This window comes from Thermobia domestica, chromosome 3 (assembly GCF_964235325.1).
Source record: "Thermobia domestica chromosome 3, izTheDome1.hap1.1, whole genome shotgun sequence".
Lineage (NCBI taxonomy): Eukaryota > Metazoa > Arthropoda > Insecta > Zygentoma > Lepismatidae > Thermobia > Thermobia domestica.
This window is the reverse complement of record NC_137456.1, coordinates 143,576,452-143,599,871: the sequence shown is the minus strand read 5'-3', so window position 1 is coordinate 143,599,871 and position 23,420 is coordinate 143,576,452. Positions and strand designations below refer to the sequence as shown.

Sequence of the window (23,420 nt, the reverse complement as noted above, 5' to 3'; positions counted from 1 at the left end):
ATGCAAACACACTTACATATTTAAAAAAAATCAGTGTAGTGGGGTCTAGTAACACTGAATTTGTTTTCTGCTGAATAAGCTTTTGAGTTGCCAAACAAACCGGTGTATCAGTCAACCATCCAAATTCCATCACTCCTGCTCATCAGCAATACGATATCCAACCCTTCTTTCTCAAATATCCTGTATATGCATTTGATACGTGATGAACATACCTAGGAAGGAGATGTGTGATTTGAAGAGAGAAAAAAGAAACTTGATCAGCGTGAAACTTAGTCCTGAGAAAGGTTAAAATACTTTGAGGCCGATTGCTAGACTCGAGTATAAGTGGAGTCACAAAACGTTAGTCGAGATGGCATCCTTCACAAGTGAGGAATGTGTTGGTGAAGGTGCTGTAATCTGCTAGTTGTTTCTCGAAGCATGTCAGCGAAGGAAATGCACGAGGAAATTCGGCTCCGACATTGAAAAACTATGCTCCGACATCTGCAACGATCAAAAAAGTGGGTGACAAAATTCAAATAAGACAGGACATCATTGTTTGATGTGGCTTATATCGGCCGCCCAAAAACAGTGACATTAGACGAGTTTGTAGCTATAGTGGCATGATGTCGTTCTAAATGACCACTATGTGACTATCAAAACCATATCCGAGCGTGTGAAAATATCAACAGAACGTGTTTGTTCAAATGAGTAAGTGATATGCACGGTATATATGTATATATAAACAGGTTGGCAAATTCTTATATTCCAACCTATGTTTTCTTTTTTCCTTTTTCTTCATTGTAATTGTCAAATAAAGAAACTCATATTTAAATAAAAATTTTCGTATCTTACAAACATCCAAAAGACATCAAATCTGTGTGGTTTCGAGGCATTCCTCGCCTTTTCCTCGACGCATTCAAAGAGAACTTGTTGCTACATAGAAGACATGAAGTGTGAAAACCTTCGTTTGTTCATCCTATAGATCAGGAATTTTCAACCTGATACTCGCGGGGACCACTATACTTCTTAAATAGCATTAGGTGATCTCGTCATGACAAGAGAAACTTGCTCGTAAGTACGAGCGCTCTTGAGTTCTTGTTTTTCAATTCAGGTACTTTTTTAGTTTAACGTCTTACTTCAGAAACTTTTTTAGTTTAATGTCTTACGATTATGCTTCAGAAAGTTTGTTGTATAATAATAATAGTGTTGTTATTCATCTATTATAATATTGCGATATCTAGTTAATTGTATTGTATTGGACAAAACGTATAATATTGCAAGTTTAATGGAAAAGACACATATTACCTAGAAAATGGAAAAAGTAAAACCATGTTACATCAGGTAATAAAATCAGTAGTACGTATAGACAATAATATCTAATGTAATGTTTCGTTGGATTAATTGGAACGCTGCACTAGATCAGAACCAGAACACGTTGTGCGAGGTATCAAAATATGTACCTAATTACTTTATAGTAAGTAATGTACTTTCTTTACATCTACGACTGCCTGAAAATCTGAACATTTAAAAGTATAAAAATATCAACAAAATCATTTCAGTTGATTAATTTGTATTCTTCTAGGGTACGAAACACTCGACGAATATGTTCCGTACTGAAAGAGCATTGTTCACAGCTTTCAAATACTTTAAAGTGGTGCGTAGAAGAGAAAGAAGATTTAAAACAAGTGTATATGGAACAACTGAAAGAATCAGAAGAAGCAGCAGATCAGCTGAAGAAGACATACGAAGAATTCAATAAGAAAGTCGAATCTCTCAAAGAATTACGTATGTTATTATTTTATAGTTTTGCCTTTTTGCATGTTTGCTTATTATGTAAAGTTACTAATCGCTTATCATTTCAGAGTGAGATAAACCAAATAATAGTATTCCGTAAATTGCAGTAGATCATAAGATTATATCCTCCTGTGGGGTCAGAAGGACAGAAGTACAAAATTATAGTTTTAATCATATGGTCCCCAGATGAGGTGTTAAGCGCCAAAATGCAAATTTCTCAGGAGAGCATAAAAACGAATGAAACACTAATTAATTCCGATACTTTCTGTCTTCTAGAATTCCTATACTTTCTCTAATTTCGATACTTTCCGATACTCTAATTCTAATTCCGATACTTTCTCTCTTTACCTGCAGACCTTTCATATCGTCTCCTGCCATTTGTCTCCTTTCTGCACAACATTAAACATGGATTGGATAGTCAGGATATGCACTTAGTTGGAAATCAAAGAAAATCGCGCTTAACACCTTTTTGTTTCCTAGGGGTGATATGTACACATGTTCTGAAATGAAATAAAATTTCTAGTTTTATTTCAACCCGTCATGCCCTTTAAGCTAAATGAGACGAATGATTACTGAAAGTGAATGATTAAGAAATAATTTGTCCAATGAGAATGTGGGAGGAAAGGGGAGAACCTCGAGAAAACCCACAAACACGATGTTATTCACCACCAACTTGTATGGCTGGTGATCGAACCAGGGAACCCACTCACTACAAATGAACGCTCTACCACTAAGTCACAGGGCTTTTTATATATGTTCTGCAAGCAAGAAAGAAAATAAAGAGTTCATATCGATTGATATAAATGGGTTGTCTGTGTACAATAATTGCAATGAGGCATAAAGTTTTTAAAAGCCTTAAGCTAGACCTCGGGGAGGGGGAGTCTCATGCCAAAAACGAATTAACAATTATTTTTGTGAAATTGAGATAGTGACATTTTGTGAACTGAAACTTCATGCCACAATGAACCAAATCGTGGCATAAAGCTTCGTTAGTTATGGGGCGTTTACATTTGGTCGATTTAGTCGCACGACTAAATCGACTCGCTGCATTTGCCACTAAATCGAAGCAACTAGGCCGAATCAGATCGATGGATGTGTTCAATTATTTCAACCACAGAAAATAGAACGCCTTTCAATTTAGTTGCCAGTCGATTCGTCGCCTTCGATCAACAAGCGATTAAGTTGAAGTCCCGTTTACACGGTCGATTAAGTTGAAAGTGACGTCAATTCAACTGAATCGAACGCAAATCGACTAAGTGTAAACGTCCCATTAGCCAAGAGATAGAGTGAATTGTGATTAGTGCATTTTGTGACGAGTAATAAAACGTTCAGTTCTCAGGACAAACGTCACTTAATCTCAATTTCATATATATATATATATATATATATATATATATATATATATATATATATATATATATATATATATAAAGTAATTAGTTCGTTTTGGCAGGGTCCCCCAATTATGCTAGATTAAAACTGAAACTTATCCTGAAAAGTTGTCTTCAAACTTAGACCTCTTGATGCATTAGTAGTCTATATGTTTATTGCCTTTTGCTTCATTTTGCGGTTATGTGGTCAGATAAATTTTGTAATACACTGTAAATAGAATCATTAGCTCTCATAGTGTAAAATAAATTGCATACGACTACGCAGGTTTCGCCAAACTTTACCACTGCACTGTATGACTACGTGATGAAATTATGCAACACATTTCATTTTATTTTGCTCATAACTTTATCACATCATGCGGAACACTGCTGAACTCACTTACGCCGAAACTTATATTATAATTTATATCTACGTTATCTTGCTTAAATATTTCTTACCTTGTCATTTACCGTTATAAATAGATTTAACATAGTTCATAAACATTTAATCATCATTGCCGTAAGCACCAAAAATACTCTCTGAAAAGTTTCTCGTTTCAGATTTTTTCTGTGGGATTATTTGTAAGAATAATGTATGTTAACAACCCATAGACAATTCAGAACCTTAAGAACAATATACCGCTGCTACAGCAGCAATTGACACGCATTTAAGCGCAAGTGTCATTAAAAGTTTCAACAGAAAACATTGCTTGCCGCAATTCCAGAGGGGATCACTTGTATGATATCATCTTTCATTGTTAACCAGAACACGTATTTTTTTATTCCAATATCTTCATTACAAGTTTTAACTTTTCCATTCTTTAGTGCGTTTATTTAGCAAACATTCTTTAGAAAACTTCAAATGGTTTCGTCAATCCAATGTTGAATTCAGGATATAATATCCGTTAGATCGGGTATCTGCCTTCAACTAAAAGAAAATGAAAAATATATACACATGTGATGGATGCAGTAGATGAATTCTTAATGCATTATACACGGATGAAAATGGTTACCTTTCGAATTGCATGAACTTACTTTAAAAAATAAATAAAAAAGAAACGATAGTTGCATGTACTTCTGTTCAACTTAACACGCATTTATACTAAAAATTCGTGCTAAAGGCAGAAACAACAATTACTTTTTTCAGAACTACCAACCAACACTTGAAATAAGCATTTGAAGCAAAAACGGAATAACTGTGGGAGCCCAGTATTACTTTTTAAATGAATAGCCTTATCAGATGTATTCATTTTTCTTCAGTTTAAGTAATTAAAATAGTAACTATTTTCGTGTGCATATAGTGCATCAACAATTCATCAATCACATTTTTATCTATATTTCTCATCGTTCTTTAGTTGGAAGTAACTACGCAGTGGGATGAACCAAGCACTTTAGGTTTTCATGTACCCCGACGAAGTGAATAATGGATTCACAAAACCGTTTGTAGCTTTCAACCAGGATCTTTGAACGTAAACCCTATCACGCACATGTAGACATCATGGGACTGCTCCTGATCGGCAGCCAGGTTTCAGCAACGATCGATCATCGCCCATCTAGGCCAAGATTTACCTGAGTTTGTGGTACCGTATACTAGACAGATACTCAGTACCTGTACCATCTGAACAACTGCGTGTCCGGTTGCTTAGGGTGATTACACGTACTATTAATGTGATTTCTGTGTTCTCTGAATGCTCTGTGTAACATTTTTATATATTCCATGGGTGTCGTTATGAGAACACATGAGAACACTCCTACCTACTATCATTTTCTTATGAACTAACTTCGGGACATATCTGTGAATTCCTACTGGATTTTTTAAAATACTTTTCCACATTATAATTTCATGCCATAGATTTTCTTAATATCCATGCCTTGGATGAAACACTTCACGTTGTATTTTATTATGGAGAGGATCTTAAAATCTGCAATATTTAATATTCTTATATAGAGAATGTTTTAAAAATCAACGTATTTCTTTCCTATACTTATCTCCATGATAACGAATTCAACGTTTATTACTACTATTACTTAATTCTTCAGTTACTGTTCTATAAACTTCTTTTTTCAAAAGTTGTGTGAAGCAATATGGCATGTTCAATTATATTCAAAAACATAATTTAAAATTAAAATATTGCTTCAAAGAAAACTGAAACTATTTATTGATCAATATGCATACATTCTTGTTTGTATTGACAATTCGCTTAAGTAATATTCATTAAGTATAGTTTATTCTAAATGCTTGCAATACAATTCTATAGTTTTATAAGAAAACTTGCCATTAACTACCAGTAGCATGTTATTCAGAACTTCTCCAGTGCACTCACATATTCATTCTTTCCAAGCATTGATGTTGGCTAAATATTTCTGTGTCAACGTTGGTTCTTTATTATAAAGAGAAAAGACACTTTTCATTATTAATTTTGGAGAAAATGGATCTTTTGCACCTTATATCTTCAAAAATTGTTTTCAACTTCTTCCAGTAGATTTTTTTATTTAATATTTGCTACCAAATTACCTACAGAGATTATAAATATAATTTTAATAAGAATATAATAAAATTATTTTTCAAAGTATATTCAAATACATATTTTATAATGAAGAATATAGTTTATTGCAACCTATAAGATGTCTACCGATATTAGAAATGCTTGAAATACTGGAAATCTACTCGAAGTTTGTATCAACACAGGAAATATTGAAAATGTACTGAAAATTATTGTGTAATACTGGAGAAAATTCCTCTTGAGATCTTTCTAGATCACAACCCCATCATCTGAGTGTACGTGGTGATAAGCCAACTGAACAATCACTAAAAAACTATATAATCTCATTTATATATTTTTTATATTTATATTAGGTTACTTGTCTAAAATATTCATTGTAATATTTTGATCCGTTCTGTTTAAACTAACAAAACACTTGAGAGTTAACTTGAATAATGGCACACACCGGTATATGCCTTTTTTTATGGAGGACACTTTAAAGGGCTTGCTATATTCTGTGCAAAATGTTTGAAATATTTTAGTTTTTCTGTCAAATTTCAGATTTTGCTTTGACAGTTTGACAAAAACAATTTAGATCGTTCTACATCAGTAGAGTTTAGTATAGTTACTATTATACAAATATTGCAAGATTTTTTAATAATCGCGGTACGTCGTGTCGGCATCGTTTTGATGAGAACAGAATACTTCCTCTTCAATCTTAAAAAGGGGTTGACGAGAAAATTCGAAAATACCAAATATATAGTTTTTATATATATTTGATAAATATATAGTTTTATTGGAAATCAGTTTTTTTTATTATTATTTGTTTGTTTGTTTTCCTTTCTAGAGAAAGAATTTCGAATCTTTGTTCCTTCTTGAAGTCAGTTAATTGTATTCAAGAATTAGAAATATTTTGGCTTTCTGTATCTCGTTCACTCGCTAACACGTCTTGGCGCCTCCCTTCTTTCGCACGGTAATATACACCATGAAGGTTCTGAATCAACCAGACTTTTTTCTGAAAAGACGACCTCCCACAACGAAATAATTCCATCAAGTTTTTTCTGTCGCTGAAGTTCGACTAAACTGAAAGCCAGTACAATTATTCTGTTGAGGCTCCAACTCTGTACTTTCTCCGGAGAGGAGCCTTTGCTCAGTTTCTATTTTAATGCGTCCAATTAATTGTGTTTATTCATTATTAGGAAGAGGATTAAGTGAAAACATCCCCTAGATTTTTTTCGAAAATTTTATCCATTAATTTAGTAGAGGTTTCTAGAACATTTTGCTAACATGATTATTATTCTGAAAAAACATTATGTGAACTATGTACTGTGTCTGCATTGTTATTGAAATTCAGTAGTTGTGGAACTCTTAATGCCTTTTGAAGACTAACAATATCAGCTTACTTTAGCCCATTTACAAAAAGAGAGAAAGCCAAGAAACAAATCACTAAGAAATATTAATTTACATTTGTTGCATTATAAAATTAACATGTAAAAATCAGAAGTTTTTAAAGCATCTTTATATATAAGTTGTGTACATAAAGAGTTTTTAGTTACAAGATTGTAGTGGTATGATACTGGATATTATTATTATTATTGTTGATAATAATAATAATAATAATACCCTGATTGGTATGCAATATTTAACCATTATGAACATCAGGTTCAGCGTACCGGCACCTTTATTTTTAGAAATAAACGCTGTGTATATATATAAGTAAACTCCAATAGACCTTGAATCTAGGACTTAAGAAGTTCGTTTGCGTCAATGTTTTTAGTTACCGAACTCTTTCAACAGAAGGCATCTATCTCTGCCAATGGTAATAGCGAAACTTTCATTACTAATCACATCATCTCTTGTGGCAATAATTTGTACTTCTTCAGTTTTAAATTTACGTTTAGTTCGTAAAAACGTGTAGCACCATGTAAATAAACACCAACTTGTACCGTATGCGTACTTTATTTATACTTTCTCTTAATGATAATATTTTATTTTCATCATCCGTACAAGGTAGTTATGAATCGCGAGTTTCATTACTACCGTTGAAGAAAACAAAAGCTTCTGTGGAAACTATTCGATAGTGAAAAATATTGACGGAAACGAAAAAAGTTCTTGATTTTAATTATGTGCATATTTATCTTGTTGATCAATATAGTCTGTGTTAAATCTTCAGAATGCCTTACTTACTAACTCCACAATTTAATGTTAAGGCCGCTGTTTCTTTTAATTTTTTAAGAATATTATATAATAAATAACCATAGAATTCATTTTGTTAAATTGCTTCATATATCTGAGGCTGAGAGGTAAACTATGCCAAGTCAATTTTTTGGCCGAAATAGAGTTATCATATTTTTCTTACTTTCATTAGTATGATCTTTTCTGTGGTAAACTGATTTCGGTCCGGAAACAGCTAGTTTAAGAAATAGCAAGTTGTAAACTAATCCAAGTCACCGTTTGTGTGAGAGGTAAATAATGCTATGCCAGGGTGTCTATCGGTCACGAAAGTCATGAAAAAGTCACGAAAACAGAAAAACGGTCATGAAAGTCAAGAAATAGTCATGAAATTTAGCTTTATGGTAACGATCTGCACACATATAAGTACAGACTGGAAAATTTTATTGTATAAAACGTCAAAACTCACCGCCAAAAATGTCTGTTGTCGGCTTCAGACGCTACCAAATCGAAAGCAAAGCATGCTTCTATCGCATGCATGAAAATTCGGCTTAATTCACATTCAAATTCGCTCTTGAGACTATCCTTCGACTGGCATCATTGAGCAGTGGCGATGCAAATCACATTGCATCGCCGAAAGCACCTACGCATCTAACCAGTTTATTCAACTATGAGAAGATACCACCTTTTATCACTCCAAGGAACAGCCTTTGAAAGTAGAGATAAAATGAAGATAAATGCTGAAGAGTATAAGTACTGTTATTAGTTTTTGAATGTTACGAAATTTTATGGTTTGGTAAAGAAAAAGTCACGAAATTTCATTTTTGAAATTTAGTAGATACCCTGTAAGTGCACTTATAAAGGTAAGAACTGGCAGCAACTTGTTAAAAGTTGCAGACATAAACAACCCTTTATTGTTCTTAACATAAAGTTGGAAAATTTTAGGAGTTTCAAGGCATTGTGTGGACAACGCTCGAGTCCTTTGCGTCTTCCTAAAAAAGATAGCAGTGAACAAGATGTGTTTATATCCAAAATGGTACACATGCAAGTGCTTATAGAAGCCCTAGAGTGCTATACTACAAGGAAAGCTTTGGTGAAGACTTTCAAAGTGTTGATCTAAACAAATCCACCCGACATGCTACATGGACAGATGAAGTTCTGCAATTAAGTGGAACACTGAAGCTTGTCAGTTCCGCAAAGTACAAAGATATTCAAAGACTTTTAAGGTGGGTCTCCCACGTTTGGCATGGCTACTACAGAAACCTACCGCATTGTGATCAAGTTCTGAAGAACCTGAATGATTGTCAGTTTAATAAATGCTTATAGTGAGTTATTAAACCATTGAATTCATAATTAGATCTATGTAACTAATAAACACACTTTAAACAAAAATTTCTATGTATCTTATGTGAGATACATTGAAATTACTGCTTTACAATGTGTTTCTTTCATTATAAGCAGTTCTTTCTTTGTTAATATATGGCCGAAATATAATTTTGTGGAAACTATTACAAGTCATTTTACACTAACACTGAAAACATTGTTGCTAACATTACACAATACAACTATAGGACATAAAAAAGAACGAAAGTGTTTAATTTAAAGATCATGTTAGAGAAGTCCTGTATAAGTTTTACAGTATTCAATAAACAATCGACGCAATTCAACAAAATATTGTCTTGAAAACACTTTTTCGCTTCTCCTGTAAAATTGATATTTTATGACTTATACTAGTTTGCTTCTCAGCCCCAAATATTTTCTTTACAATTTCATCAAGCCACCAGAAGCAGAAAACAATCAATTAATAGATTTATTTTTATAGTGATAGATAGTTTCATCTAATGTAATATCATGTTTTTTTCTTTTACTTTTAGTTGAGAAAGAAAAAGCAAATAGACTCAACGAAAGAAAAGACGCTGAAACTAAACAAACAGAACTAGTAATTCAAATCGAAACTATTGAACAGCAACTGAGAACTGAAACAGAGAAGGTTGAGTCCCTTTCCAAGGAGCTTTCTTTGAACAAATCTAAAATAGAAGAACTGACAAGAGAAGGAGAAAATTTAAGTGAACAACTAAAAAAGGTAATCCAGCAAATAATTAAAAGAAAAATCATAATAACTATAATTCACGTGTTATATTACACTTAAAATAGATTAAATTAATATGAAAAAATCTATTATATGTAGATGTTGTTTGAGGTGATTTTTACATTGTTGAGATATGAATAATAGTTTACAAAACAGATTTACACTAGCACAATACCTTATCCAAACGTTATATTGTCCATGAACGTATATTTAAAACTTTCTCCACTTACAATGAAACAACTTAATAATCATTTGCATGAAAATATTTTATTAATTGGTAGAAGAAGGCTAGAAAAATTTTTTTTCTTAACTAGGCGCCAGTTTTGGAAACCAGTTGCCAAACCAGAACTACTGATAGGTAAAATCTGGTAGTAGCAACGTGTAATAATAATAATAATAATAATAATAATAATAATAATAATAATAATAATAATAATAATAATAATAATAATAATAATAATAATAATAATAATAATAATAATAATAATAATAATAATAATAATAATAATAATAATAATAATAATAATAATAATAATAATAATAATAATAATAATAATAATAATAATAATAATAATAATAATAATAATAATAATAATAATAATAATAATAATAATAATAATAATAATAATAATAATAATAATAATAATAATAATAATAATAATAATAATAATAATAATAATAATAATAATAATAATAATAATAATAATAATAATAATAATAATAATAATAATAATAATAATAATAATAATAATAATAATAATAATAATAATAATAATAATAATAATAATAATAATAATAATAATAATAATAATAATAATAATAATAATAAAAAGCCAGATAATGGTTTCCAGCGCCACGGCGATCTCCATGCCTTTTTTCAAGCTGTGTACTAGGATATTTCATGTCCAGGTACACACACCAACATCGGTATAATCTTTCTAAAATTGGTTAACATACAACAAAACGAAGCAAGTCAAGGAAAAACTATGAAGCTTAATAAAAGAAAAGAAAAGAAAATGTCCTACGCTTATGCCCGCTACTTTAAGGGAGACGGATGATTAAGACAAATGAATGATGATGGAAGAATTGGTAGAAAGATCTTAATATATAAGCATGTTAGATCACACTTAAATAAAATCTACTCCTTAAGGCTAAGAAAATTACAGTGAAAAAGTAATAAGGTTGAAATGAAATGAAATATTTCACTTTTACGTCCCACGATTATGCCGGTTAAGCTAAAGGAGACGGTGATGATGAGATATGAATTAAATGGTGGAATGAAAAAAGTGGGCGGAAACGGGAGAACCCCGAGAAAACCCACGAGCACGGTATTTGCCCACCACAAAGTCCACATGGCGCGAGCTGGGATCGAACCAGGGTCCCTAAGCACCGAAGGTGAGTAATAAGGTTGTCTGAAAAAAATACTTAATAAAGTACATCTCCGTTCTTTGCAACACTTAATTACGGCTTACGTCTCTCATGTTAACTCACTTCACAATTAAAGTTTGCAACATATTTTCTCAAGTGAATAATATGTGATAATCTATAACATATGATCCAAAAGTAGTGTTTATTTGTAACATGGCCATGGATGTTTTACATTGCATTTTGGTCTGATAGTATTCCTAGTATTCAGTAAGACTATGTGGTTCATCAGGGGTGCAGGAATGCTGCGAATCTGGGAGAATAAGGAAATATTTGCAGACACTGCATCAGTGTACTCATTCGATGATTTACAGGATTTTATGCTTACTGCATGTTGCATTATTTGTTAGACATGTTCTTTGTATTGGATTAGAAAAGAAACGTTTTAGATGGTAATTAACACTGCAAAATTATTTATACGTGAATACAATCACTAACTGAGGTTATATAATTTACACTTTTCCCATAATTATCAATAATGTTTCTATTAGTTTTTCTATGTTACTTCTCACCATATGAACAAGACTTGCTTGCCAAATATGAAAATAATTCAATATCTGCTATCTCTCACTTCTTACTTCTTAAATATTTTACTTGCCCCCTATTCTAAACTAACTAAGGGAGGACGATGGCTCAGTGGGAGAGCGCTCACTTTTGGTACTACGGGACCCTCGTTCGTGTTTGTGGTAGACAACATCATCCGTGGATTTTCTTGGAATTCTCACGTTCCTTCTACATTCTTAATTATTTCATAATAATTCACTTCCATTAATCATAGGTCTCAGTTAGCCTGAAGTACATGACTGTGGGACGTAAAACTTCTTTTTTTCAACTAGGTAAGTTACTATTCGATAATTTGGGGCAGGTTTAGATACCCTGTTGTATATTATGTGCCACTTTCTTATGTATAGACTTAAATGCATCATTAAAGCCATTTTGATTTGTTTTTTCCTTTTTATTTCTTCTTATTTGGTTTGTTTTTATTTATTTTTATCTGTTTTCTACCCCGATCAAGTATGGTGTTGCAGTTTTATAGTGCTACTTAGGAACTGTCAACGTGCCATTCGTAGTACTTGGGACTTGTTAGTGAAGTCTTAAATACGTTAACCATATTTGTATCGGACTTGAAACTACTCTAAGGGCCTTTCGCATTTATTATAAGTCTTAATTTTCTTCATCATGAAAGTAAGTCACGCGACAAACGAATAGAGTCATATATATCAAGTTTTAGTCAAATTTTAGGGAACTAAAATGTATTTCTGTGTTCCCCATTCCAGCTCCTCGTATCTGTTACATCTATTCCTTCTTACATTATATTTGTTTTTTTAAAAGGCAAATGAAGAATTAGAAGAACTACAAGAAAAAACTAGGTTGGAACAAGCAAAAAGTTCTCAGGAGTTGAAAGAATTGACAGCAGCCTTGAACCAAGAGACAGAGAGGTCAGTATACAATCTTGTTGATCTCAAAACCTTTTAAATGTATCAAGTTACTTTTGAAGTGTAACCAAACGAAACGAAACATCATTTTTCTACTTTTATAAATATGTATTTTGTGTTGAAAATAGGACATTTTCCAAGACAGAGAAGTATTCGAGGCAGTTCCTACATATTTATATCGTAAATTTAGTTTGCTACCATAATTACGATAGGAAATGTTCTTGTCCATACTGTAATTATACATTTAATTTCTTAGTGTAAGTTAAAACATATTGTATAAAAATCGTTTTAGTACAGAAAGTTGTCGTATGCAAATATATCCTTGTTTGCACTTACAAATTTTGTTATATTATAATTTCTTCCGTAGCAAAATTTAGTAAATACGCACAAAAGCATGAATACATTTTTGGACAAATTTTCGCTGGCTTTATTACAGCATTTACAAACCAATTTCCCAATCATTTTTGATCTAATCTTAGCTGTGTATTTTTTACTTTTGTTTTGAATATACTGACAGATATTCACCGCAAGTTTGGTATGGTTGAATGTATTACATTAAAGCAAATAAGATAAGTTACAAGTGCGTATAAATATCTGTACCTATGCTTTAACATACTGAACTTAGTACTGTAAGTAATATAGTATACGATAACCATAGAATTATGAACTTTGTAGTTGAAAGAAATATTCGTATTGTTTGTATAATACATTCAAGTTTTGTTCATCAACTTTTTTGATTTCTTTCAATTTACTCAAAGTATTTTTACCACGTTGGTATTTTTTTTTTAATGCATAAATATCAATTTATGTTTGTTGAATTCTTTAAAACAAGAAATTAGTTCGAGTACTTTTTTCTCCATGAACTTTTTTTATATTTTATGAATGTTTTTCAATAAGTTATTGATTAATTTTATTTATTTTTTGTGTAATATATAAGATGAAATCCTTTCATTGTCTGTAGTAGTATAGTAGGAAACAATAAGGGAAACTTTTATAACAGCGAACTTGGAAAGTTCCTTAACGAACATGCAGCGCGGACTGTCAGTATGTGACTATTGATTTCGAAAGTATTGTATAACAAGAATGTAAAGTTTGTATCATAAGAATGACAAATTTCTAAATACTTATTTGAAAACTTTATACTCACTAGAAAGTAAGAAAAATGTTAAAATTCACAATAGATATACCATATACTCAGTTTATCAGTGGATACTCTCAAGAAATTCATATATAGATATAATGTTAACAAAATTCATACTTAATGGTAAGGTATAGTTTCAATAACTTTAGAGTAGATATACCTTAAAATGGTGTTCCTTTTTTTCCTATTGGAGAAAGTTCAGTCGTATTGCTTTAAATTTTAAAACAAATAGTCATTGTTTTTTTAACATTATTGTTGAAATTCCCTTATCTATAGTCACAACAGATGCGGATAGAAGAAAACACCATTTTTTAAAACTTATTGTAAAGTTCATTGAAAGGGCGTAGTAAGTTCATTGTCTGCGTAATAGATCGAATAAAGATAGAAAAATAGATGATAGTGAAGAAATGATATATCTATTTTACTTCCATTTACTTTAGTTTTAATAATATTATTTTCAAAGAGATCTATTCTGATTAAGTCAAATAATCTAACGCTTAATTTTTAATTAAGCTTCTTCTTCGTTATTATTATTATTATTATTATTATTATTATTATTATTATTATTATTATTATTATTATTATTATTATTATTATTATTATTAATTATTTTCTTTTCCTTTCTTCCTACTAGTGTTTGTCAACTAAAGACTGACGTACAGGAGCTTCAGTTGAGTCTGAAGAACGTAGAAAAGTGTCGAGATGATACTCTAACTGAGAACACCAACATGAAAACTAAAATTGAAGATTTGGAAAATCAGAATACAGATTTGAGCAAGGTAAGAAAAACGAAATTGGCAAAAAGATTTCAAAAAAATCTGCACAATCAATTCATCTTAGTTAAATACCTGATACATTTTAATCAAGAATCTTTTTTTTAATTAAAGTTATTAAAGTACACAATTATGTGTAGAAAGTGGACCAAAAAATGTATATTATGCACACTAGAAAACACGTAACATATTCATTAAACATTATCTCTATTTTATCATCAGTACTGTTAACGTTTCCTTGATAATAGGGGATACTAATATTGAATAAGATTCATCATTAACACTGAGATTCATGACTCTGAGACAGAAACTTTGTATTAATCAGACTAATGGTTGAAACTTCCAGGTATCTTCAGTTTTATTGTATCTACCATATCACTTCTATGCTAGTTTAAACAATAAAAATATAATAAACAGAAATAGGATGTAAGCCGAATGAAACTACGTGAGAAAATGAATTACCAAGAAATAACAAAAACATAATCACATACCCACACTGCAAGGACCTTCATCCATCATAAAAATAGGGCGCGAACAAGCAGAAATTAAAAGAATAAGAGAAAATGGATCTGAAACGTTCAGATGAGCATCACCATCTTGAAACTCAAGGTCACGTGTTCTCATAATGTTACCATGTCACTAAACCCTTACCTAATATCAGTCTGGCAATAGTATTACATTCCAACATGGCATGAATTTGGACGCTTCACAGCTACTTTTCTGATCTTTTCTTCTCCCCTACATTTACCCTTCTTATCTAATGAAGTATCTAGCGAAAAGCATGTAGTGTACTTTCTTCGAGTGTGTAATTATGTTTTCTGTACATCTAATGCATGGTAAGCACCGACTTTAAAATTAAAAGTATCTATTTTTCCTGAGATCGGACCGATGATGTCCTGATTTGGTTTGCGCCAGCACGGTAAGCCGGAGATCTTTTTCTATTCTGGGCTCAGCTGCGCTTTTTCACTCTTTAAATTTTAGTAACTGGATGCACATTACGCACAGTAGAGACCGTGTTTCTCTTGTGCTTTAATCGTGATGTGAAACACTCCAAATGATTTCCAATTTATGGCTATTAATAATATAAACCACAATAATATAAGTGGTTTCGAGGCCGAAATTGTCAATTTGTTAGGTGGTCTATGTTCAGAAATTACATAAAATGATATGTTATAACATGAAAGAATAAAGAAGATCTTTAAAATTTGATTATGGAAAAAAAGTATATTTATAAAAGAGGCAGAAAACTACACCATACCTTTGGTATACTAAGCACGAACAATAATCTACATTTATCTAATGATATCTGCAGCACAAAACTGTCGATTGCATACCTTACAGGAATCACATGAAGGAACTCATACGACAATAACCAGAATTAGTATTGCATAATAATATTAGAGAACTTGCTTTGATCTGAGTTAAGTTTAGCGTCTCTTTCATCAGCAAGATTATATGAGATGTGGATCTACTGCTTAACGCGAGATCCGAACCACATGAACTCCATCCAGAAACCGAACCCTGGTCTCTCGCACGAAAGGTGCTTACGCTATCCACACAGCCACGAGGAAAGTCTATTAGAGAGCTCTACAGTTCAGTAATATTGAACATATTCTGCAAAATAAGTATATTTCTTGATTAATATAAATGAATGTTAATTGAAGAAAGGAAAATTATTATAAATATTAAACTGTTCCGATATTCTCGGTTTGAATAACCAGTATGAAACCATTTACGTCTTCAAATTAGCGTCGGATTTCCTACTAGGCAAACAAGGCAACTTGCCTAGGACGCAGAATTCAGAGAAGCCGCAAAAGAAAGAAATCAATATTTGGAACAATTCTTTTAACTGAATTATTGTTATTGCAACGTTTTGTGTTTTGTTTGGTTTGGTAGATTTCATTATTAATCCAAAATAACGAACCTAATTTTAGTCAAAATTTCATAGTTCAAACTCAACACTGGTCAGAAAGAATTTGTGACGTTAGCTACTAATCTGCTGACCCACCTACCCATCAATGTTCACTACAGATGATGGGTGAGTGAACAAACTCAGTCAGGTAAGTAGTGGCGAGCGAGGGGGTTCTGCTCATAAATCGCCTAGAACCGCAAGGTGCCTAAATCGCACTCCATCAAACAATCATAATGCAAAGTCAGTTTCTTTTTATTCATAAAAAGATATTTTAATAATAATATCATTAGCTGTTCGATACATACACATATTATATATTGAATGATTATCAGAGAAGATGATGATAATTTAATCACACGCTTTAAAAAATCTACTAGCGTTTTCGTTAAATATTTCATCAAATAGGTGGAGAAAAAGTAGAAACAAAAAGAAAGAAAGAATAGGAAAGGAAGAAAGAATGAAAAGAAAATTTAAATAGCAGATAAATAACTGTGAAGTGCCCAACTAATCGGCATCATCTTGGAATGCAGTCACAAGAGCATGTGGTAGTATTGTTACCAGGCTAAAAGTAGATAGAGTTTATTGGAGGAAGAAAGAACTATCGGACGGGATGAGTCAGTAAATGTTCAGTAGAGCTAAGTAACAAATGAAGGAAAAAGTTAGTATAATATAGAGAGAAAGGGTTGAAAAATAAAAATATATGAATAAGTAAAAATCGTAATAATTAAAAAGTAATAAATAAAAAAGGAGATAAAGCAAAATGAAAAGTATATGGGAATAATAATTGTAAATTCAGTAATGCTTACCGTGACAGGGACAAAAAGCTACGTTTGCATCCCCCCCCCCAAACAATCAATAATTGTAAATGTAAAGAAAAAAGTACAGATATATATATATAAAAAAGGCATTGTAGATTGCGAAGACCAGAGAAGCAGTTCCCTGATAAAATGGTAGTGAAAGTGTCTTCCCATCTCTTTCCGAGGAACATAGAAGAAAAATGAAATGAAATCTTTACGTCCCACGATTATGCCGGTTAGGCTAAAGGAGACGGTGATTATGAGAAATAAATGAAATGGTGGAATGAAGAAAGTGGGAGGAAACGGGAGAAAACCCACGAGCACAGTGTTTGTCCACCACAAAAGAACATAGAAGAGTCTAACGAAAGAATTTTGAGAACATTTATGCAAAAGGTATGATCAAATGTAATAGTATTTTTTTACTTTATTTTCGTTCTTTAAAAACTTTGCGATTTAAATGACAATTAATGTGGTCGCCAGATTCGTGTTTCTTACGATCTCATTCTCCAGTTTCTAATCTATAAAATATATTTGAACTTTGTTGTTATGTTAGATCACACTGCTATTGTGTCTTGACTTATTTTATATTTCCGTACTCTTCTAAGACTACTAGCACTAAGATGTTATTCTCCAAGCAACTTGAAATCCTGCAAAGAGCAAACTCTAGAAAACTAAACTAATTTCAATCCTAAACTGTTTGTCCCGCTATTCTTTCTCTGAGGTTCCTTGTTCAACGCACAATTTTAATGGATAATGTTAAATCTGCCTCGGTATTATTTCTAAAGATATTACGATATTGGATCTATTGCTATCCGGTAGACAATAAGCTAACATCGCTATCTCAGGAACACGCTCCAAGCTTCACCTTGCACCTTTTAAGTGGTTGGTTCCGTTCCAGCTAATGAGAAAGCGTGACCAGACCGTTTGAACAAAGCGGTCCTCACGAAGTAGCGATTCACTGGAAGAATAAATCCAACATTATAATGCCAAAGTTCGGGACTTGGCTACTGCAAGCTGATCTAGTGGCATGTAGGTTGAGAATAGGGTATGAGATTACCCTACTTTTCCCTCTGATTGTAACACAATACTACCATGCATGAATTTCATTGGAAATTATAATTTACTAAAGACAGTTCAAATCAAAAGAAGTATTACTCATTACCTGTATTTGTTTATTTAATAATAGCAAAAATCATACATGATTATATTTCACAAACTACAAAACCTGTATCAATCTTACTGTAATTATTCAAACTCCAGAATGAGCCCCAAATGTGTCAATGTATATATACTAATGAAAGGATATATGAAATCACAACCGTCATAAGGTGCTCGGTATATGGACACAGGATTGTTCAGTCATAGCACGGGTCTGGTACAACCCACGTGGTTCGAGATGAGAGCACCGATCTCGAGACTGAGAGTGTGAGTGGCTGTTCTGGAAAGCGGACTGGGTGGCGTAGTGGTTAACGCATCGGCATGCTGTGCACGAGGTCGCAGGTTTGAGTCTCGATCTAGTCGGCCACTTTTTCACTCTTTGTGTGTTATATAGAATTCGCACCTATCTGGTGTGTGTAAAAAAAAAAAAAAAAAAAAAAAAAAAAAGTTGTTTCCTCCTTTGATTAGTATATATGAATTTATTAAATTAGACTTGAGAAAAGATTAACTAACTGCAGCTTGATAAGATTGCTATCTCCAAATGAAATTAAACAGTCATTACAGAATTTTCCATAAAACATATAAAATATGCCATTATTACTTCTTAAGAACTGTTTAGAAACTGTATTTTTTTAAAATATACATTATATTTACCTGTTAAATCAACTGAAACGAAAAGAAGATTCCTATTAATTTATTTTTTAAATTAATTTACTCATTTAAACCCAAACTTAAAGTTAAAGCATACAGTTATGTGCTAAATATTTGAGATATTTTTTTTCATACTTATTTTAATCATTTCAGTTACTCATAGTTTCTTTCGTTATATATTGTCTTCTTCCAAACATAATAATCCATTTCTATTAAAATTGACACCATAAGAATCTTAAGCAGCCAATACATTTGCGATAAAATTAGAACGTAAAGGAACATTAACGAGCTTTAGAAGAAACGAATCAACAAATAAAAAATTAATAGCAATATAAGCAAACAACTTACAACATAAAACAGTAAATATTTAAAGCACCAGCCCCATCTCAATTATCTTGTCTTGTGACTGAAATATACGTACTTACTTTAATGTCACTCTTTGGTTGGTACGTTTCCAAAGATACATTTATACCTGTTTTAATAACTTATTTTTATTTTCCTATTATAAGTTCCGTAGGTTCTGCATATAACTCCAATTGGACGTATTTTTTTCTACAATAATTTACATCTGCTAACTTGTAAATTGTGTTCAGAAATACAAACCTTTTTATTTTATTTATTTTCGTACTTTCTATTTCATCCTCGAAGAGTAGCTTATCAAGAATACAAAAGAAAGAGAAGGTTATGTAAATAAGTCATGAATTTAATATAATTCTGCTAGCTTTAGGTTTCAAATTCACTGTTTTCAGTATCATTATTCCATTTTTGAATCTGTTTCAGTCATTACTTCCTTTTAATTGCATTTATTACTTCTGTAATGATTATTATTGTTAATGATAATACTGGTCATTGAAGATACTACATGGAAATGAACTAAATATACAACTTTTCTTCTCTAGAAACTTGAAGAAATGGAACAGGCGTTATCAGTATTGGAGAATAACAAACAGGTTCTAGAAAGCCAAGTACTAGAATTGTCTAAAGCTCAGAATGAACTGTGTGACTTGAAAGTCATTCTTCAAAAAGTTACTGAAGAGAAAGAAAGTTTAATTTCTCAAGTTCAAACACTGGAGAATGATGTCTCTACCAAAATGTCAAAATTAAAATACATGGAAGAAACTGTGCAGTCGTTGACAAAAACAGTGCAAGAACAAGATACAACAATTAGTAAATATCGAAATGAGAAACTTGAATGTGATGAGCAGTTGAAGAGCATGGAAACTTCATTACATTTGCTCAATGAGAAGTTAGAAGAAGCTAAAGTATCCGAGGAGAAAAAAATGGAACAAATATTGACTCTATCCGAGGATTTGAAAACCGAAAGGTACTTCTATAATTTTTTAGCATAGTATTAGTATTAGTATCATTTTAGTACTTCCTTATTTAAATAGTGAATAGTCAAGTTTCTTACTTGTTTTGTTTAATCCTTACAAATAGTATATATCGTAGTACTTTGTTTCACTATATCTTTTAGTGACAATTAATCAAGTTGCTAATTTGCGGGGGATTTCCCTTTACTGAATGCTCTTATTTCCTGACATGTTGTTATAATTCGTCTCTGAAAGGGCATAGATTATATGAAGAGGAAAATACTTTGAAGATTCGAACGTTGATAGGAGTGCAGAAAGCCTCGTAGTCGTGAATAAATCAAATTTGAGATTTTAACATATTTTACACATTTCATAACCTCGTATATCGAAAAACTGATTTCTGAAATCCATTTTTTCATATGTGCGCAAAAATCTAGAAGCCATATCCTTCGAGATATCAAGGCAAATTTAAACTTAACGGTTTTTATTTAATTTTAATTTTTCTTCCTTTTCTTCCTTTCTAACATTCCTCAACATCAAAAAACAAAGTGGATTACTGGTGGATGAAAATGAAAAGTAGTGATTTTCTCAATAACAGCTCGTATAGTTTTGTACATATTCCATTACTTCATCTGTAGTAATGCAATATTGGTTTCTCTAGGAGAAATCCAGGACTGGTGTGAAGATGATGGGAAAAGGTTGCTATAGCCAGAAACTAGTTATATAGTCAGATATAGACATCAAAAAATTAAAACATAATGGAAATTTTATATAATATATTGACTAAATATGTGACTAACCTAAATAAATATTTGATCCTCTGTAAGGAAATAGAATTAATATATTTCTCTTTTCTGATTTTTCAAACCAAATGCACAAGACAAAAATTTAGAATAAATTGTTAAATGAATTATTTTAAGTTTAAAGATGTGTGTAAATATCGTCTTATATTGTTTTTATTTATGTCTTGGTATAGCCAAGTTGAGTTAGTGTGTGTAGCTAATCACCAACATTCTAAAAACGTTATTGCTAATTTTAATGTGTATGACTCAGGGTCTGAAGAATGTAAGCAGAATACAGAGTGAGAGAAACAAATACTGTACTTAAAAACAGTATATCCAATAAACGCAAGGTTCTAATAAGCAGCTCAACCTCTTAACAGGTTAATTACATATGTATTTATGAAAAATATCATCGTAATAGCTCTCAGATCAATTGTAAAATAGCTTTCTACAAAAAATTAGATTATGACATGTTGTAGGGCTGTTAGTGAAATATTTATTTTTGAAATAAGCTCAGATTAATGCCGATTTTTTAAAAAATAAAATAAAATCATCTGAGAAAAAGTCCACCGTTACCGGTACATTATCCCTTTCTTCGAGAATACTAAATTGTTTCACGCTATAGAATTATCTTCTTATATATAAATATGAATATTTGTTTGTCCGGTATACAAATCCACATCATTGGCTTGGCATATTTCTAAGTAATTGTATCGAAGAGACCGAAGTCTGGAAGAGACCATGGGCTATTTAGAATTATATATGCATATCCCAAGGAAGAAGGAAAAAAGTGTTTAAAGGGGAAGGAGTGTTTAAAATGTATACTATAAATAGAGTATCACACAAGATCCTCATGTTAGAAAGATGAAGTTTGGTGCGAAAACTCATTTTTAAAAACAAGTTGACACATACAAATGACTTACAATCTGACAACAAAATAAATGTAGGGGTGAGACACCTCTAGAAGGGGTAATATGTAAAAATAATCGAGAACAACCGATATTACTATTGAATCCACAGTTTTGAGGGTCGCTTAAATGAATAATGACACTCCATGTGCCGAATAAGTGGAAGTTCAGCCCCTATCGGCATGGAAGAGAGATGAGAAAAGTGAAAAATAAATATTCAAAATAACTGAAAGTAGTGTCGAATCCATAGTTTTGTGGTCACTAAGTTTACTGATGATAGTCCCAATGACATTTAAACTTAATTTTCGTCCGTAATATGTGTGTCAGGAGTTGCACGTCGTTATTGATTCTACTCTGATCTTCATTTTCAAATATTATGCAGAAACATTATTCTTCCAGCGCAAAGTCGGGCACTTTGTTTTCAAGAAAATATTAGTTTTCAATTTTCACCTATTAGTCACTGAGATATGTGAAAAGCATGGGAAAAAGCACAAGGAAATTCCTTATAGACCTTAAATTTAAAGTTTACTTTCAATATGGCGAACAGTCTGACCTCTAGTCTCTCTGCACGTACAAACGGAAAGATGAACATCCAAAAAAACACATTTTCAGTATGTGGGGATCGTGAAAATGTAAATTCATTGATATCTTGAAATTCGACTTTTCGCTGTTGTAGGACTTTCATTCCTTTTGCCGCTTGAAATTTGAAGATGAAAACAAAGCAAGTAACTTTCTATATATTATTTATTTATTTTCTTTATTTATTAAAAAGTGGGCATGTGAAATTTGTATAAACATATTTCACCCTTCCTATCATCTCTTCCTAACAATATTCTACTTCTATCTTTTCAAGAAAAGATCAAATTTAGATTACTTTCTATATTCTAGTAACACTAGCTGCTACATTGTTTTCTTACCTCCAGTTCCTTTCTTGCTATTAACTGTTGAATACCGTTACTTTCGATGATCCAGCTACGTTTCCTGTGTATTCATTGATTTGCACTCTTGCCCATTGGTTAGTCTGCAATTATTGTGTTCTCACATTTTATCTCTAATTAATGTTATAAAAATAAGATTAAATTTAAGAAAGTGGGTGTATATGCAAGCCATTATTTCCAAAATAAACATGTATGACCGCAAACAAACTATTTCCTAGCAAAACAATGTATTCACATTAAAAAACTACATACGTGTGACAGTGATAAAGATAGTGTGACAGTGATATCTGATGAAGCCAAAG

The 23,420-nt window shown here is 31.6% G+C and overlaps 1 protein-coding gene and 1 long non-coding RNA gene across 3 annotated transcripts in view; one reads left to right on the top strand and one right to left on the bottom strand.

Annotated features, from left to right (window-relative positions):
* LOC145680784 (uncharacterized) overlaps positions 1 to 23,420 on the top strand; it is a 101,108-nt gene that overhangs the window by 18,077 nt on the left and 59,611 nt on the right. For both annotated transcript variants that reach the window (XM_081751789.1, XM_081751788.1), the window contains exons 4-8: positions 1,562 to 1,764; positions 9,673 to 9,881; positions 12,645 to 12,751; positions 14,524 to 14,668; positions 20,080 to 20,504. In XM_081751789.1, coding sequence (XP_081607915.1) covers positions 1,562 to 1,764; positions 9,673 to 9,881; positions 12,645 to 12,751; positions 14,524 to 14,668; positions 20,080 to 20,504 — 1,089 coding nt within the window. The remainder of the gene's footprint in view (positions 1 to 1,561; positions 1,765 to 9,672; positions 9,882 to 12,644; positions 12,752 to 14,523; positions 14,669 to 20,079; positions 20,505 to 23,420) is intronic.
* Positions 5,350 to 23,183, bottom strand: LOC145680785 (uncharacterized). Its single transcript, XR_014130677.1, has 2 exons — positions 23,098 to 23,183; positions 5,350 to 5,658 (listed from the first exon to the last, which is right to left on the bottom strand). It is a non-coding gene; the product is annotated as an uncharacterized LOC145680785 (long non-coding RNA).